Genomic DNA, 18,519 nt, shown 5'->3' with positions numbered 1-18,519 from the left:
ACTTCTCTCCTCCTTTTACTTGTTCAAAACAAAAAGAAGACAACATTTTAAAACTAATATAGTACTAATGTGACGTGCCATGTAAACCCTCCTCCCCCCAAAAGAAGAAAAAAAAAGGACTAGCCAAGAAATTTGTGTTGGAAGTTAGATAACCTCAATGCAAAAGCAGAGACAAATAGTATGGTTTGCAACTTAACAAAAAAAGTTGTTACAACGTCAAGCTAGGAAAATATAACTATAAAAGCAATTTGTGATTAAAATTCTATGATCAAGTACTTATTTTGTAATCCAAGTGCACTGGTGGATCATATAAATAACATATGAATGTACTCAGGAACAATGATGCTAGTGGGAATGGTGGAAAAATAAAATACAAACTTGTGATTCCCATATTCCATGTGCATGCATTGTGGCAGAAGGGAGGAGGGCGAAAGGGGCTTTAAACAGAAGCAGCAGACTGTGGAGACAGAACTCAAGAATCAATGATAGGCATTGAGTGGGAAATGTATTGCCAACTCCAAAGGGCATCATCATCTTGGTATGGTAAAAACTAGTAAAAAGTCTGTCATGATAAAGATGATAACTTTAGAATTTGATTACATTCTTTGGTATTTGGTTGGTGGTACTAGTCCACAAGCCTCTTTGTGTGAAATCCCATCTCTTAGAGACCCTGAAAACTAGCCGGTCGGTCCTACTTGCTTGCAAGCCTGGCAAAGTGTACTACTAATCTTAGAGATGCGGATCTAATTCCATTTAGTACTGCCATATAGGGCATCCCTCCTTTTAATTATCAACTATACTTTTAACCTTCAATTTCATTATTCTACCAAATAAGATTGTCACATGGATTCTTTTCCTCTTTGATATGAGATTCATAGAGGCGTCGGCCACACGATAGTATCAAAAATATAGTCTAATTAATTTAGAACGTATTAAATATAATTTTTTTAAATCGGAATTTAACTGAACTGAAAATTATTAGAAAAACAAAAAGGAAATCTCTTGCTGCACGTGCCAAAATTTTATCTTGAATTTGTGATGTTGCTATATATGGGAGTTGAATATTGGAAAGCAACCCCATATAATCATTCAATTTGACAATCGACATAGAGGTTTTCTTCTAGTCCCCTGCACTCATACCACACTTTTAGTGCTCCCTTGCTTCTTTGTTTTATTTATTTGTGCAGACCAGCAATTTTATTTTTATTTTTTGCCCTTTTTCTAATTGGCTTATGAGAAAATTAGAAAATGAAATTCTGATTGCATATTTAACAATTAAGAGTTTAATTAATAATTTTTTTACTTAATATTAATTTGTTTGCATTGTTTGATATTTTATTTGTGAACACATACACTTAATGAAAATTCAATCTTAGAAAAGATATAATAAATAGTGAAGAAATGCCCTTTTGGACCCACACCTACTCAGCCACTGCCTACTTTCTTTTTCCATCACACACAATACATATACAATGCACATAAATTTAGACCCGACCCCACTCTCCCTCCTCTTAAGCCTCTAACTCGTTGTTTGTACAGAAGGAAGATGAGATGATGTGTATCGAGTGAGCACGTACACCCTATCCCATCACATAGTGGGGTCTGAGTGTGGGGCCCGACCTTTTTTTTTTTTCCTTCTTCCCGCGTTGGTCCACGCAGCTACTCCCACTGCTGCTGCTGCCGCATAACATATTGGCCTTTTCTTTTACAAAATTAATTATATTATTTTCTTTTATGAATGCGGGGTCCGCTTCTCGCGCTAAGGACAGCACCACGTGTCCCTTCGATTGTGAGCTGTGGATCGTCCAACACGTTACGTCTATTCTTTTACCCTGAGCTGATTTGGACTCGTTGGAAGTGGGTCTGTTGGTCCCATTTTCGGGTGGGGCCGTCTTTTCTATTATGATTTCCTTTCTTATTTTTTCGGTTTCTTCATAATATAGCTGGATATTTGGTGTAAAAGTTTAGGGTTATATAATTGGGATAGGATGCAGTCGTACAGCAGCTGAGCCCAAACAGGACCATTACTCTATTTTTGTACTACCAAACAAAAAGTTAAAAGTGAATTTACATATCATATGGACCAATAAACAATCTCTACTTCTTTTTATTTTTATTTTCAGATAATGAGATACATTGTTTTTTCTTGGGTTAGTCCATCATAAATGAAGACGTCCAGCAATAATTTTACAAACATAGCATGTAGATAGCAGTGTAAAACGATATAAACCGTTCCAACTTGATTTGGATTCGGTTTATATTTTAATTTATTTAAATTTGATTAAAGAATATAACAGTTTCAACTTCTTCTTTTTTTTTAATTTTGTTAAAAATTCGAGTCAAATTTGAGAAAATAAAAAATCGACCGGATCTCATTATAAATAATATAAATTATTTATAATAATATATTTGATAGAATATATATATATATTTAAAATTAATTAATATATATAATAATAAAAACAAAAATTAAATAAATATCTTATAAATTAAAATAAAATATTTCACTATTATATATTTTTAACATTCACATTCACATATAGGTCTATAATTTTTATTTTGTGAGTTAAAGTTTGAAAATAATAAATTGCGTGTAACAATATACTTATGAATTAATTTTTTATTTTATTTTAATAAACTAAAATATTTTTATTTTTTAAATTTATTATTCTTTGTGATTTTTTCTTATTAGTTTTATTATTAATCAAATTTTATTTTATTTTATTTATATAATAAAAAATATTTTAAATGAGTAAAGCTTAATTCAAATTTAATTTATTTTTTAACTCGATGAAACTCGTTTAATCATTAGCATAATTATGTCGAAAAGAGCTTAAACAACAATGATGTATTGATTTCATTCTTAAATATATAAAAAGGAATATTGAAAGTGAAAAAATGGAAAAAAGTAATAGAATTTTTGGAAGATTCTTTACTTGACATTTTATTTTAGGCATTTGCCTTTGCATTAAGAGAATGATTGCTGATTTGACGCGTCAGTTTTAGCTATTGGGCATGATAATTGTATCAAAATTTCTGCCACCATGTTCAAGCTAGTTAATAAGCAACTAATAAGTTGTGCTTTAATTTTAGATTTTACCCTAAATCTTTTATCCGTAGATGGTATAATTATTATTATTATTATTTTAATTCTAAAATTAAATTTTTAAATATAATTTAATATTAATTTATTATATTCTAAAAAATAATAGAAAATTATAAAATAATATAAAATTTAATTTTATAATATTTATTTATTAATTTTAATATTATGTAAATAAATATTATTAATATAATTGATATTATTCTTTTTAAATAAAAATTATTCAATAATTAAAATTTAATTTACTAACAAATAATATTTAAGAATATTTTTTTCTATAATTAAAATTAAAAATATTATTTTTCTATAAATTAATTTATTAGTTAATGTTGAAATATAATTAATATGCTATTTTTTAGAATAATCATTATATAATTAGAAAACTAATCATTATCTAATTATGAAACTAATTTATTATTTATATGTTATTTTTTAAAATTATAATGAGTATTTAATTAGAAATATAATTTATAAATTAATGAAAAAACCACAAAATTACATATAAATTTGAATCACACGTATCAAAATAAATACACATGTTAAAATAAAAATTATATATGTTAGCAATTAAACACACATATGAAAAAGATTTAAGTCTTAAAGAGAGAGAAAAATATTTTATTTTTTAAGATTCTTAGATTAGTTGTAATTATATAACTCCAACAGTTCATTCCGGGCAATACGATTCGTAAATACACATAAGTCTATCACACGTATCAAAATAAATGCACATATTAAAATAAAAATTATATACATCAAAAATTAAACATACATGTCAAAAAAAATTTAAGTTTTAAAGAGAAAAAAATATTTTATTTTTTAAGATTCTTAGGTTAATTGTAATTATATAACTCCAATAGTTCATTCTGTGCAATACAATTCGTAAGTTCTATTAAATCGACTATTAATAAATGTTGGTATTCTATTTAGTAGATTTTTTCCATTAACTTAAGCTTATTTATATTCTTTGAACTATTTAAATTAAAAGAAGAAAATAAGAAAGAAAGAATGCTTGTAATTTTAAGTTAATCAGAATTTTCATAGCTAGTTTTACTTGTAAATTATTTTTTCTCAAAAGAAATTTCTTGTAATTATTAAAAATGAATTAACACCTTGTTATGATCGAACTTAGATATATACATTGAATCTCAAGATATACCAAATATGATTTAGAACTATGTTATCTAATATTATTAAAACAAAAAAGTTCTAGATGGAATCTCAATAATTTTGATCAAGCTATTATTATTATTATTATTAAATATAAAAAGCTTGGTATTTAATTACTGTTGATTAAATAATTTAATATAATAATAAAAAAAATCTTAAATATATATAATATGTCATAATTAAAGGAATAAAAGTTTAACAAGACTCAACTAAACATGAGGAGTCAAATATCATAAAGCATTAAGATATTTAAATACTTGTAACTCAATTAGATTAATATCGAATCAGTTTTAAATATGTTAAATAAATTTTGAGTAACTTATGAGTTGATTTGATTACCTTTGACATAGTGTTTGGTTGTAATTCATAAAATTTATAAAATTTATGTGTGTGTTTAAAATTTATATACTTTAAATAATATATAATTAAATTTGTATAAAATTGGTTATAACTAAAATAAATTCTAATAAAATAAATAAAATTTTTAAATGATTTCTATATTAGTAAGTCAATATTAACTATAACACCAAAATATTTCTTTCAACTGTATTATTTTTATTTTATTTTATTTTATTTTTTACATTATTTTTTTAAATAAAATAAATTATTTTATAGATTTGAATTAAATATATCAGTTGTATCTTTAAAGTTTCTTAATACTTATTCTTTGAAATGACACTCTTTATGCAAGAGAGAGAGGAGGCAAAAAGAGAAAAAAGAAAGAAAGCAAAGACTTGATTACTCGAGGTGCATTATAGTTGTGCATTGAATAATTGCCATAACACATTTACCTTAATGTTTTGAAAATGTAAATATAGATTTACTGTTTTATACACGGTAACAAAAAAAGTGGTAAATATTTTGTACGTGTCACTCAATTGGCATAAGTATGCATTTGAAGTAGCATACAAAAATTTCTGAAAAGAAATTAGCAAAAAGTTTGGTTGGACTTATTTTTTTTCTCCAAGTTCCATGATTCGCCACGTGGCAAAGCTCCAAATTTGTCACCTGATAAAGAAAGGGGAAAAGAAAAGGCAAAGCAAAATGATAGTAGGCAAAGTCAGTCCGTATAGTTTAATGTGCGCGTGATGCGTAAAATTGTTGGCAGATTTACACCATAATATTCGATTTCCCTTAAAAGCATTCTTCATCTTCATCTTCCATAAAAAGCTATAACCACAAAAACAATATATTAAAACTGAATCATTTTTCTAACTTTTGAAAGGATTTCATGAAAATCTGTTGGAAAAATAATAACATAATGTAAAAAAGCTACAATGCAACAGTTGGAGTTTGGAGGCTTGCTATGACTGTGAGATCACTTTTTTATTGGGTTCTGAATCCCTCTGTTAAAATAAAAACAAAGGGTTTTGACAGTGAGAATTGAAGAAAGATTTATAAGAGACTCGAATTGAAATCATATCTCTTCTTCTCTTTTCTTTCTTTATTTTATAAATATTCATCGTAATAGAGAAAAGTTATCAGGGAATATACGTTTGCAGTATGCTACTTTAGCTATACTTGCACAGCTTTTCTTGTAGTATTATAAAGCAAACCTCTCTCTCTAAATTATATATATATATATATATGCATTGTTTATTCAACAACCCAAAAACTTGTAACCCAGAAAACAATTAGAAAGAAAGAAAAGAACTAGGGTTCTGGATAGTGCACTGGTGATGGAGTTTCTTGTGAGCGAATAAAACTCGGTTATAATTAGTGATTAATTTCCTTTTAGGCAGCTAAATGAAGAGCTAGTTAATTAATTAATCGTGGAATTAGGCAAAGAAACAGAACAGCAAGAGCAACAGAAAGTCCAAACAAGAAAAAAGAAAATTGCAGGGGGATGACTGAGGGAAATCAGGAGTGGGAGGAGAACAATACAAACCAAAGAGACCTTATCTTAAATATGCGGCGCCAATCGACACGTGTCAGTTTGGGGTGGGAATTATGGGAAGAATGCGACAGAACCTAGTGTTGCAATAAGAAGCAATAAGTATATGGATGGTACACTTATGAGAATTGCAGAAATTTTAACTTTAATTATTTGAATTATCTATTAATATTCATAAAAGTTTTATCAATTTTATTAAAATTATTATTATTATTTATAGCCTTAAATGAACAGAAGATGAGTAAAGAAATATTGAGGGGTTGGTCTAAAAAAGAAAGAAAGAATAATAATAATGGGTGAAGTATGGAATAAAGCTTATGAGAAGAAGAGATAACGAAAGAAATAATCTGAGACGGGATACCCATTTTTTTTAGTTCAGTTCCGTTTCTTGGACTTTGTCACGGGGAATCCGTAAGGACTTAGGTTGGGTTGTTTTCAGTTCAGACCCTTTTTTTAAGAAAACAAATTCCTGAAGGGTTAAGTAGTGACTATTAAAGAATAGCAAGTAGCAGAAGAACTTTTCCTGAAGAAAACTTAAAAAAGAAAATAAAGTGAAGTTCAGGAATGGCCACTCTCGGAACTTGAAAGTGGAATGCTAAACCAAACCCACATCTTGCAAGTGGTAGTTGCCATGGCAACAACACCAACCATATGTTTCTTCTTTTTTTCACCAATTTTTTCTTTAAAAAAAAAAAAACCTGTAACAAGAATATTACCCTCCATCTGATAAGGAAATGCCCTTTATTTCTTTTTCTTTTTCAGGTTTTACATGTCTCATAATTATATATATATATATATATATATATATATATTCTGAACATGTTGGTTGAATTTTTATTTCTTCTTTAATTTCAAGAAACTCCAAATTGGCCATATGCATATATACATATTTAGATATGCAAGGCTGTCCTAATGTCATTATTAACTCGAGTCTATTATTATATTTGCATAATTATAGTTTCAGGTGACACAAACATGCCTCACAGATTTTGATCCATCAACTATGCAGCTAATATGATTTATAAAAGGACTATAATTGGTTTTATTTATTACAATTTGAACATAAAATTAGCAAAAAATAAATAAATAAATGGTTATCATCAAATTAGTTTAAATATCTTAAAAAATTAGAGAAAAGAAATTGATATTACCAAGATTTTGAATAAGAAAGCTTACTACTGAGTTTTTCTCTTGAAATTCAAGCTGGTATTTGACCTTGAATTTAAATCTTTTTAACTATAAGATAATCTAAAAATCAAACACCATACCCTTGTTGACTCCAGTAACAATCTTTTGAATTTCAGCAAAGTCAAACAGAAATACAAATTTATCGTTCAAAAAAGAAAAATAAATAAAAATTTCTGATTTTCAGCCAATAGTATTCAACTAAAAATGAAAGATAATAATGCATGGCACTGGCAAGGGAATTGAAAGGAGGGTAAAAAGAGGAAACTGCCAACTCGATATTCAATTATATTTCCATATAATAATATAATATTTTATTATTTGTATTTTAACCATAATTGATTAGTAATAATTATGTACTAGCTAATATTATTATATCATTTTAGAATTCATTTAATTTGAAATCAAAATTAGAAAATTATAATATGAATTAGGTATCTATATTTTATTACTATCCTATTTTATTTAAGAACCAAACGGCAGTTGAAAATTATAAAAATAGAAAGTATTAATATTAATAGATAATAATATTAATAGTTGACAGTCTGCGCGGTAAACTGAGGGTTTTAGTGAAAAGATTTTTTTGAAGCAAACAGTAAAAACTAAAGGAGACAAAAGTTTAACGTTAGGGTGGTTTTGTTGTTGGAGTAGATTCATATGCGGTGGAGTTAGTTAACTTCATGTGTGAGCTGGATCCACTCTTCCAGGACTGACCCACTTTTGAATATAATAATCCCAATAAATTCTTTTCTTTTTTTGATTTTTTTTTTGTTTTAATTATAAAAACCATTAAAAATTTACCCAGTAACAGAGAAATTTAGCTTGAAGCTGATACAAGCCATGTCTTCTTCAACCTTTCAATCCCTTTAAAAATTACACACACAGACGTATATATACATACATACAAATTTTCTTCTCTAAATAATCCAAAATCTTTTCTTTCCTTTTTATTTTTCTCTAATTCTTGCATATCTCAAGTGGGTTCTTTCTGTTTCGAACTGGGTATTAATCTTTCTTTTAAATGACAAAAATTATTCCAAGTTCATCTTCAGTTTCCAATATGTGAAATTTAGTTTCTTTTTTTTTTAGTTTTTATATGTACCTTTTTTCTGTTTTGAGATCAAAGGTTGATTCTTTTTAAGCTATGAATCTGAGTAACGGTAAGGGATCGATGTCAACGGCCAGCTCTAGTGTTGCTTGGAAAGCTGGAGAGGTTGTTCCCGATCAATTTCCAGCTGGGTTACGGGTTTTGGTTGTTGATGATGATCCAACGTGTCTTATGATCTTAGAGAAGATGCTTAGGACTTGTCTTTACGAAGGTAAGCGTTAAGAGCTTTTGTAAATTACAGCTCTTCCTATAGTATAGTTTCTCAATTTGTTATCCTCATGTGTTTTTCTCTTTTTGGTGCTTTGATAAAATGATTTGATTTCTTATGGGTGTTTATGTAACGCATCAGTGATCATTTATTATTTTACTTTTTATGGAGATATACAGTAGGAGGGCATTATATTTCAACATGTTTAGATTTGGGTGTGATGTCACATCTGTAATACTTTAAGCTACAATTATGTTCTTGTCCAAATTGAAGCCTATGCCTAACCCTGGGAATTTGTTTGACCTGAGATGTATTTGTGAGATTTCTGGTAAAATGAAAGCTACTTTTTTGTGTGTTTTAAATTCGATGTACTTCTGTCTGTCTATGATGGATTTGGAGTCTCTTTTTTTTTTTTCTTTTCATATGAATTTGTGTCAATGAGAGATTATAGGCTTCGTGTTTGTGTAATTTGATTGATTGATTTAGTTTTTATGGGAATTTTCAGTTACAAAATGCAATCGAGCAGAGACCGCATTATCCTTGCTCCGAGAGAACAAAAATGGATATGATATTGTCATAAGTGATGTTCACATGCCAGACATGGATGGATTTAAACTCCTTGAGCACATTGGGCTAGAGATGGATCTGCCTGTTATCAGTAAGTATATGGCTGTGATCGCTTCAGATAAGATTTAACTAGCTTGTAGTCCCAGCGATGTGGTGTCTCTCATATATTTATGTATATTTTAATCTCTTAACTACACAGTGATGTCTGCGGATGAGGCAAAAAGTGTAGTTATGAAGGGAGTAACCCATGGTGCGTGTGATTATCTCATCAAACCAGTACGCATTGAGGCACTGAAGAACATATGGCAGCACGTGGTGCGGAAGAAAAGAAATGAATGGAAGGATTTGGAGCAATCAGGAAGTGTAGAAGAGGGAGATAGGCAGCCAAAACAATCCGAGGATGCTGATTACTCGTCTTCAGCCAATGAAGGGAATTGGAGAAACTCAAAGAAGAGGAAAGATGAAGAAGAAGAAGGAGACGAAAGGGATGATACATCCACATTAAAGAAGCCAAGGGTGGTTTGGTCAGTTGAACTCCACCAACAGTTTGTTGCAGCAGTTAATCAACTAGGCATTGACAGTATGTATCTTTACATCTTTCTTTCATTATTAACAAAAATCTTTGATTTGGTAGTGCTTGTTTCTGCCGATGTTGGATATGGTCTATTATCTTTTCTGTCATTTGAAAACTGATTCAGATAGTTTAGATAGCTTATGCCTTGTTTTGGATCTGAGGCGAGATCTTAGGTGAGAAACTGCTTGCTTCATTCTATTATATCCATGAAAGAGAGTGCATGTAAGGGTATTGTTAAAAACTTTGCTTGCAACTGGGAAGCTAAGCTGAATAGAAAAAAGAATTATAACAAGTTGAACTGTGTATATATTAACAACATAATAGAACTCGATTTGAAGAATCTCAAATTCTCAATTCGTAATCAACTTTCTGGGAGAACCCAACAAAAGCTATAGACAAGTGCTTGTTGTATCTCAAACGACTAGTAGTTTGACTGGATTTACATTTCATTTGCTAAATGACTTTCTTCCTTTGTCTACTTTAATAAATTCTTTTTAGGACCCTTTCATTAAACATTATCTTTATTTAACCTGATGTAAGCACATATAATGTAATTATTTCTAATTCCCTGTTCCAGTGATGCTGTCCTCTTATTTTTTCACATTTGTCTCTGTAAAAACAGAAGCTGTTCCGAAAAAAATTCTGGAACTGATGAATGTTCCTGGGCTCACGAGAGAAAATGTTGCTAGTCACCTTCAGGTATGGCAGAAATATGACCGTGTTTAGCATTAAGTAGCATTCAAATTATATGTCATCTAAACTCTCTTCTTGGATATGGACTTATTATTTGACTATATGGTGCAGAAATATCGGCTGTATCTTAGAAGGTTGAGTGGAGTTTCACAACACCAGAACAATTTAGGCAATGCTTTTATCAGTCCCCAAGAAGCAACTTATGGTCCACTGTCTTCATTCAATGGAATTGACCTTCAAACTCTTGCTGCAACTGGTCAGCTTCCAGCACAAAGCCTTGCGACGCTCCAAGCAGCAGGGCTTGGTAGATCAGCTGTAAAATCTAGAATGCCTATCCCCATTGTTGATCAGAGAAATCTATTTAGTTTTGAGAATCCTAAGTTAAGATTTGGAGAGGGGCAACAGCAACAATTGAACAATAGTAAGCAGATGAACTTACTTCATGGAATCCCAACAAGCATGGAGCCAAAACAACTAGCAAATATACACCATTCAGCACAATCCATTGGAAGCATGAATATGCAAGTCAATGCCCATGGAGGTCAGGGTGGCCAAAGTAATTCTTTGCTGATGCAGATGTCTCAATCACAATCCAGAGGGCAGATGCTAAATGAAACCTGTGTCACCCATGTTCCTGCTCTCCCATCATCCATAGGGCAGCCTGTTATCTCTACTGCAATTGCTGGAGGGGTCTTAGCAAGAAATGGTTTAGCTGAAAGTAGAGGGGCAGTATATAATTCAGTTTCACAGTCATCTTCGATTATCAATTTCCCCTTGAACAACACATCAGAATTATCAGGTAACAGTTTTCCACTAGCAAGCAACCCTGGGATATCCAGTCTCACAACTAAGGGAGCATTTCAAGAAGAGGATAACTCAGAAATAAAGGGATCAGTCGGGTTTATGCCAAGTTATGACATCTTTAGTGATTTAAATCAGCATAAATCTCATGATTGGGAATTACAAAATGTAGGCATAACCTTCAATGCCTCTCAGCAAAACAACTCTCTACAAAGAAACCTTGATGTTGAGCCATCAGTTTTTTCTCATCAAAGGTTTTCTTCTAATCAAAGGACCGTACCAAACAGGAATATGTCAGTTATGGGCAAACCCATGTTTTCCACTGGCGATGCAACTGATCATGTGAATGTACAAAGTGCCGGACAGCATGTTAACACCTTTTTTGCTGAGAATTCAGCGAGGGTTAAATCTGAGCCCATAGCTGATGCAAATTGTCAGACAAATCTCTTTCCTGAACAGTTTGGGCAGGAAGATCTCATGAGCGCTCTTCTCAAACAAGTTGGTTCCTGTATCTATATGTTTTTATTTGCTTTTAGTTTTTTTGGTTAAGCATTTTTTTTTAACATTTCAAAAAATCTTTAATGTTTTGCAGCAGCAGGGCGGCGTAGGGCCTGCTGAAAATGATTTCGACTTTGACGGATATCCATTGGATAATATTCCTGTGTAGCAGTTATCTCAGTTATGGCAGTTTTTTTTATGTATATAGCTGCTATTACAGTTGATTAATCTCTTCTGAAAATAGAGAAAGCAGTTCAGGTTAGTGTTCTATTCGGGAGACAGGATTGCTTGGTTTCACAAGTCAGCATTTTCTTTTGTGTATATCATGTTCAGCTGTTTATTTGGACTGCGGCTCTGGCAAATGGAATAGAGATTGATATATCATCATGGTGGAAGGTACTTGCAAAGCTTGTAAGATACCACTGCATGGCATGCCAAGGCATAGCATGCAAAATTTTGGCTGCATTTGGTTGGAAAATATAGCAAGGAGTGTAATTTTAGGCGCTTGTGGTGCTGCTAATTGGCTGAAATTGCGGAGACAATTTCTTAGATTTCTGCAGAACTTTAGGAGTTTTCTAACGCTAATAACATATCTAAGTTTATGTTATATATATATATATATATATATATATATATATATATATATATATTCCTTTTTATTTTCTCTTCATTTTAAATTTATTTCTCTTATTGAAGGAATTGACCTTGATGTACATATACAATTTGATTGCTCTAGACACAAGTCTGAGTAATTTTATTTCTTTTTCTTTATCCTTTCCATTTCTTTTTCTCTGGCCTTCATCATTCTTATAAATGAAAACTGACTGTTTTTGGCAATAGATGGAGATATATTGTTTGATGATAAGTATGTTTAAGCTTTGAGTTCAGTTGCAAGATTATTTCTGTAGAAACGTATTTTGACTATGGCAGTGCTTCTAGGATAATATGCATGCCCTGCCCTGTTTAGCTTCGCATAATAATAATAAGCACGAAACCTTCTCAATCTTTGACATTTTCCAGAGATCATTAACTGCATCAACACACAAAGAATTAGGCGTCCAGCTGATTTACAGGAATTATTCAAGTTGATCAAATTAGAATATAAATTCTATACTTGAGAAAGAAAAACAGACGACAAAGCACCAGTTCAATGTTAAGAGAATGATTGGAATTCTTTTTCCTTTTTTTTCAACTGAAGAAGATACGTACAGTTTACCCTTTGTTCGGATGGATTGGAGAAAAATAAGAAAGGAAAGAAAATAAAAGAGAAAAATCTTTTTTTAATGTTTGGAAAAGAGAGAAAAATAAAAGAGGAAGAAACATAACTATTATTTTCCACCTTATACTTTAAAAGGAAAATAAAATAAAAGGTAAAAATAAGAGAGTAAAATGTAAAGGATGAATGGCGGGCGATACATAGGCAGATGTGGTCTTATTTATCAAGATCATAGTTCTACCTTGTCGAATTGCAAACATCTCTATCGGAGAAAAAATAAAGTAAAAAGAAGAAATGCAAAAAACTTGCTTCCTGTGAACAAATTAAGCAGTGGCAACATAGCAAAAGGACAACACTGACCAACTAAAAAATTTACTGTTCAGTATTGCCTACCCATGATGTCAAATACATTAGCATTTCAAAATAATGCTATCAGTGTACTACATATCATATCCATCCATTCGGGAGCTGCAGAGCACAACAGCACACCCCACCAGAAATAATCACTCATAAAACACATATACATACTAAATCTCGGTCATGGTGCGCACATCTTCTGGTAATTTTTGCAATTCGAAATCTCTCGGGTGAGTATGCATACATCAAATACGGAAAGAATGAAAAGAATTAGAAGCTGCTGCAAGACCAAGCAGTTTCTCACCTCACACCTACTGCTGCATCAGCATGAACACCGCAGCTGCTACAAGGACCGATAAAAATATAGCCGACCTCTTTCTATTGCTGTTGCTTGTCGGGTATATTTTAGGGAGCGCACACTCCTCGCCATTGAAAAATACTTTAGTGGGAAAACCATCTCCAGCAGCCACATTGAGCCCGGGTGTGAGTTTCTTAGTAAATGAGATCACAGACTGTTGTTTTCCAGGCACCCTAGGAGTTTTTTGCGGATCAGGTCCATCGGTTTCTGCAACAAGATAGTTCAACCCTGGATTCCCCTGCATGATTATGGTATTGTTGGCCCCTTCCAGAGAGCTTCCATTGAATGAGTATGTTGCTTCAAAACCAGCAGCTGCTTTGTCTAATTGTACAGCAGCAAACCAATCAGGAAATGCAATTTCATCCCAGTTGAAGATTGTGATCCTTGCACTCCATCCGCGAGTATAATCTGTATGAACATGCCAGTTGATACTAACCCCACAATTATCTCCGCAAGGCATTGGGTTCGGCACTGGTCGATGTTTAAGGGCAGCCCAAGCTTTAGCCATAGCAGTCCGATTGTCAAAAGGTATAAGCAGCGCCTCCGGAGGAAGAAGAACAGCTGGAGCAGTTGCACTACAAGTCCTAGCTGTATTAATAGGGCATCCACATGCACAAGTACTACATGGGACAACAGAATCATTGTAGTAAGCAGAAAATGACACACAACATCTGGGGCTTGCTCCTTTGGGATTAGTGATATTGCATACTACCTGCCAGCTGGCAACAGCAGTTGAATCTGATGGTAAACCACTTGGATCAGGAAATTGGCTAGGGCTCACTCTAACTGGAGGACCGCATTGGTAATCAGGATTAAGTGTGCCATTGATCTTCCAGTTCTGGGGTGGTGTGAGCTCGGAACGGTTCAGATCAGGAGGCATTTTAAAAACTTGCATATGGAACACTGAAGTTGACTTGCTTGGGTCCATTGATGGTGGCAAGATTGTACCATTTCGACAACATGAGGGTTTCAACCCAAGGGTTGTGTCATTATACTTGGTTGGAGGCAGGTCAATGATGGTTGGCCTTCTTTCACAGTTTAATACATTGGCAAAATCTAATTCCTTGTAGAATGTACCTTGTGAACCAAATATGCAGTCAGTTGAATCAACAACGTTCGGATAAGCCCCTTTCATGGTGTATATAAATTCATCTCTCATCCAGTCCCAGCTTAATTTCCAGTTATCAAGACGACCAAGGGGATTGTGATTTGCAATAGTAACCTGAGCCCAGTAACTAGAATCATATGTTTTCAGCACATCATACATAATTGTAAGATCCCCATTTTGGCGAGGCAAGAACTCCTCCTCCACAGTGATATTTGATTTGAAGTTCTCATCTCTGGTGCAACAAACATACATCATATTGCCTAGAAAACCCAAAAAATAAAGAAAGATGACAATCAGTAGGTGTAGAAACACAGAATTTAAGAATATAAACCTCCAATAACAGCAAAAAGATCATGTGATCTTCTATTTCAGATTATAATTGGTTAAAGCAGAGAGAGTAACTGCTCCAAGATGTAAAAATAGCTTTGGCAGCTGATAAAATCTAAACAGAAACAAAGTTATAATCTGAACAAGCTAGTGGAACATACAATTTTCTTCTGTGCTCAATTTCATTTTCCAATTATAATGATTCAACAAGAAGAGAGAAATTCTCCTTAAGAATTAGAGAACATGCATAAGACTAATAAGAAATATAGCAAAAAATAGCTAGATATATTGGAGCTGAGTCCTGCATAGATCAAAATGAAAATGATACATCATGAGAGACAACTGATACAGCACCAACTCAAATATACAATCATAGTGACAATTTGGTCAACCATACTGGGTATGCTACACTGAAGATCTAAAACTTTCTACAATCACTAAGTTTCCAATCTTTTATCACTTACTCTCTGCTCCCATTTTCGAATCAGATCCTAATTCTAAACTTCACAATTAGATCATTAATGAACCTGGGAAAAAATAAATTGATAAATGTCCTCTGAAAGAAAATGTAATGAAGAATCAGAACCAAAAAAGGGCATAAACTCTTTAGCTTCTAAAATAGCCACACACAAAGATCCCCGCCTTAAAGCATCAAAATGCCCACATCAGAAAAATCCAGAAACAAAAATCCCGAAAATCATAACTTAAAGACACAGAACTAAGGGGGAAAAGAAAAGAAGAAGAAGAAAAAAAAGAAAAGAAACTAACCTTCCTTTGTTGTCCCAGGGCAGACGAAGCCATCATTAGCAAGAGTAATATTAGACGGCCAAGGAACAGCCTTCAGAGAAACTCCAAACTGGGTGCCCAAAAGTTTAACCTGAACAGAAGTCTGAGAAGAATCACCAGCAGTTTCAATTGGAGTTTTGAGATCAGTCATAGGAAACCCAGCAAAAACAGTACCATTCCCGACATTAGCAGGCAAACTAGTACCATCGGCAAGAACAGCATTAGATGCGGACACTAAAAACTCATCATTCTGAAAGCCCACAAAGACTTTCCACGATTTAAGTGCATCAAGACCGTTATTTGATATAGTAAGTGTGGATTCAAATCTATATGGTTGGTGGTTTGTTACTGTGGGTTTGAGTTGGGTTCCTCTTTCATATTGATAAGATAAGAAAATCCCATTACAAGCACTGGCTGCTGGTGCTGGTGCTTCTGTGTTTGATTGAGAGATAGTGAAGGGAATTGTAAGTACAACGATCAAAACGAGGAGATTTAAGTGTAAAGCCATGATCTTTTAGTGGGTTTTTTGAGGAAAGAAGTGATATTTGAAGTGGGTTTCGCAGTGTGAAAGGATGCGAAACGAGAACTGAGAAACGCGTTAAGGGAAATTTAGAAGAGGAAGAAAGCAAGAAAGAACAGCTTAGTAAAAGCTGTATTTTAATTTTGAAATTGAAAATTTCTCTTTTCCTTTTTTTAAAAAAATTTTTCTGTGAGCCGTCACAGAGATGAAAGATGGGGATTGGGTTTTTGGGTGTCTCGTTTGGTTTCTCTGAAATCAGAAAAAGAAAAATTGGAAATTAAAAAGTGCTTTTGAGAAGCACTTTCGTTGTAGTCCAAACGTCCCGTTGTTTTTTTTTTCTTTGCCCTCTCTTTCTAGTTTGAATTCGCAATGGGTAATGAGAGTATGGCCTTGTGGGACATCTTCGGCTGTGATCACCTGCGGTAGGAGCTATGATAAAAAAAAAGGCAAATATAAGCTTGCAACGCACAATTGGATAGCATCAAATGGGAGTCATATAGCCAGAGTAGTAAGTGGTCCACGCATGGGAAATATTGGGGTCCCATCCCATGTAATTTGAGATGGTATTTGAGGTTTGAATGGTGAGATCTTTTCTTGATCAGAAAATCAACATATAATATAATAGAAGGTATTTCATATGAAGAGAATTGTTGTAGTTGAGACATATAAAATTGGCATAAAGTATGGCTGATGTTGGGGGCACGTCTTTTGTTTGCGCTGTAACCAAAACGCGTGCGCCGTAGGATACGACGATTTCTCGCCCAACCAAATCCACCATATTATTTGCATTTCCAAGCCCATTAGACTGAACCTGTCAAGTTTTTCAAATTTCCAACTAGCCGTTGTTCACTGGACTTGCATAGCTACTGCTTCTCTTCAGTCATCATTTCTCTTGGGTTCTAATGTTATGCTAAAAGAAACCCCCTAAAAGGGTTAAATCATCATCTTTTTCTTCTATAAACATTTACATTCATCGAAAATCTAAATGATAAATAGTGAAAAATCATCAAATGATACTCGTTGATCCTTTTAAAACTCAAACTTATAACTTTGAGATATATGGCCTAAGCTTATAAATTAGTTTGAGTTTTTAAGCATATTAATACAGTCAGAAATAAATCGGCAATTATATGAATTCAACTTAGAGATTTTCTTGATATCTACAGTGAAACAAATTAAGAGGTAGGAGTGGGTTTCGAAATAGGTGTGATGGGACACGGTGTCCGATTTTTTCGACCATAGTGGAAATGTGCGTATTGACTAATTAGACGATCTTAGTTGGAATTTGACATTTACAATGTTTGGATATTTGAGATGGCAGGAAGCGTGCTGATCATTGCCAATTTAAAAGGTCACTTTGTAGCTAACCATGTATCATATATTATATTTTATAGCATTATCAGACTTAAATTATTACTATTAAAGAATGTTATCTAATGTGGACTATGGATAAAATTATATTTTTATTGAATTAATTGATTTTTGGTAGAGATCTAATACCCTGGTTTTATCTTGCCTCAAGTTTGAACAAGCAGTTCTCGCCATTTCTTTTTTTTAAGTTTGCAATGAACGAAAATAAAATCCAGAAAAAAGAAAAAGAATTATTACAAGAGTTGGAATTTCAGGCCCATTATCGGGTGAAGTAGGCTACATTCTAAATAGCCCTGTTTCCCATTCCCATTCCCATTCCCATTCAAGAACAGGGAGACACAAATCCACCCAAAATCTAAATATTCATAGGCCTACTACTCATTCTTTACTTCTAACATAGCCTGACCCATTACTTGGTATATGTGGCTGTGGTTACCTCTGCGCTTGCCTCTTTTATTTTTCTTTTTCAATTTTGTACTTTTCTCTTTGTTTTTCCCTTTTTACCCTTCTATAAATGATATCAAGTTTGATTGTGATCTTTCTAGTTTCTTCTCATAAGAGATGAGTATTAACCCAGCAGAGATGATATAATTATTAACACTTAAAACTGTCTTTCTTTCGTTGGCATAAGAAGCGAATCAGATAGAATTAAATTTAATATATATTTATTATCAA

At 32.5% G+C, this 18,519-nt stretch overlaps 2 protein-coding genes across 3 annotated transcripts; one reads left to right on the top strand and one right to left on the bottom strand.

Annotated features, from left to right (window-relative positions):
- Positions 1-8,011: 8,011 nt before the first annotated feature.
- LOC8262611 (two-component response regulator ARR1) lies at positions 8,012-12,638 on the top strand. Of its 2 annotated transcripts, none has more exons than XM_015719277.3 (6): positions 8,012-8,671; positions 9,174-9,326; positions 9,435-9,815; positions 10,432-10,508; positions 10,614-11,801; positions 11,899-12,638. In XM_015719277.3, the coding sequence occupies exons 1-6, from the start codon at positions 8,497-8,499 to the stop codon at positions 11,968-11,970; spliced, it is 2,046 nt and encodes a 681-aa protein (XP_015574763.1). In that variant the 5' UTR covers positions 8,012-8,496; the 3' UTR covers positions 11,971-12,638. The 2 variants fall into 2 exon arrangements, with proteins under 2 accessions (XP_015574763.1, XP_002519174.1); XM_002519128.4 differs by having other exon boundaries at positions 8,014-8,671; positions 11,896-12,638.
- Positions 12,639-13,299: 661 nt separating this feature from the next.
- On the bottom strand, positions 13,300-16,773 carry LOC8275592 (COBRA-like protein 7). The gene is made up of 2 exons (XM_002519129.4): positions 15,936-16,773; positions 13,300-15,100 (listed from the first exon to the last, which is right to left on the bottom strand). The coding sequence occupies exons 1-2, from the start codon at positions 16,459-16,461 to the stop codon at positions 13,686-13,688; spliced, it is 1,941 nt and encodes a 646-aa protein (XP_002519175.1). The 5' UTR covers positions 16,462-16,773; the 3' UTR covers positions 13,300-13,685.
- Positions 16,774-18,519: the final 1,746 nt, after the last annotated feature.

Source organism: Ricinus communis, chromosome 9 (genome assembly GCF_019578655.1).
Source record: "Ricinus communis isolate WT05 ecotype wild-type chromosome 9, ASM1957865v1, whole genome shotgun sequence".
Lineage (NCBI taxonomy): Eukaryota > Viridiplantae > Streptophyta > Magnoliopsida > Malpighiales > Euphorbiaceae > Ricinus > Ricinus communis.
This window is presented reverse-complemented; position numbering and strand designations above follow the sequence as displayed.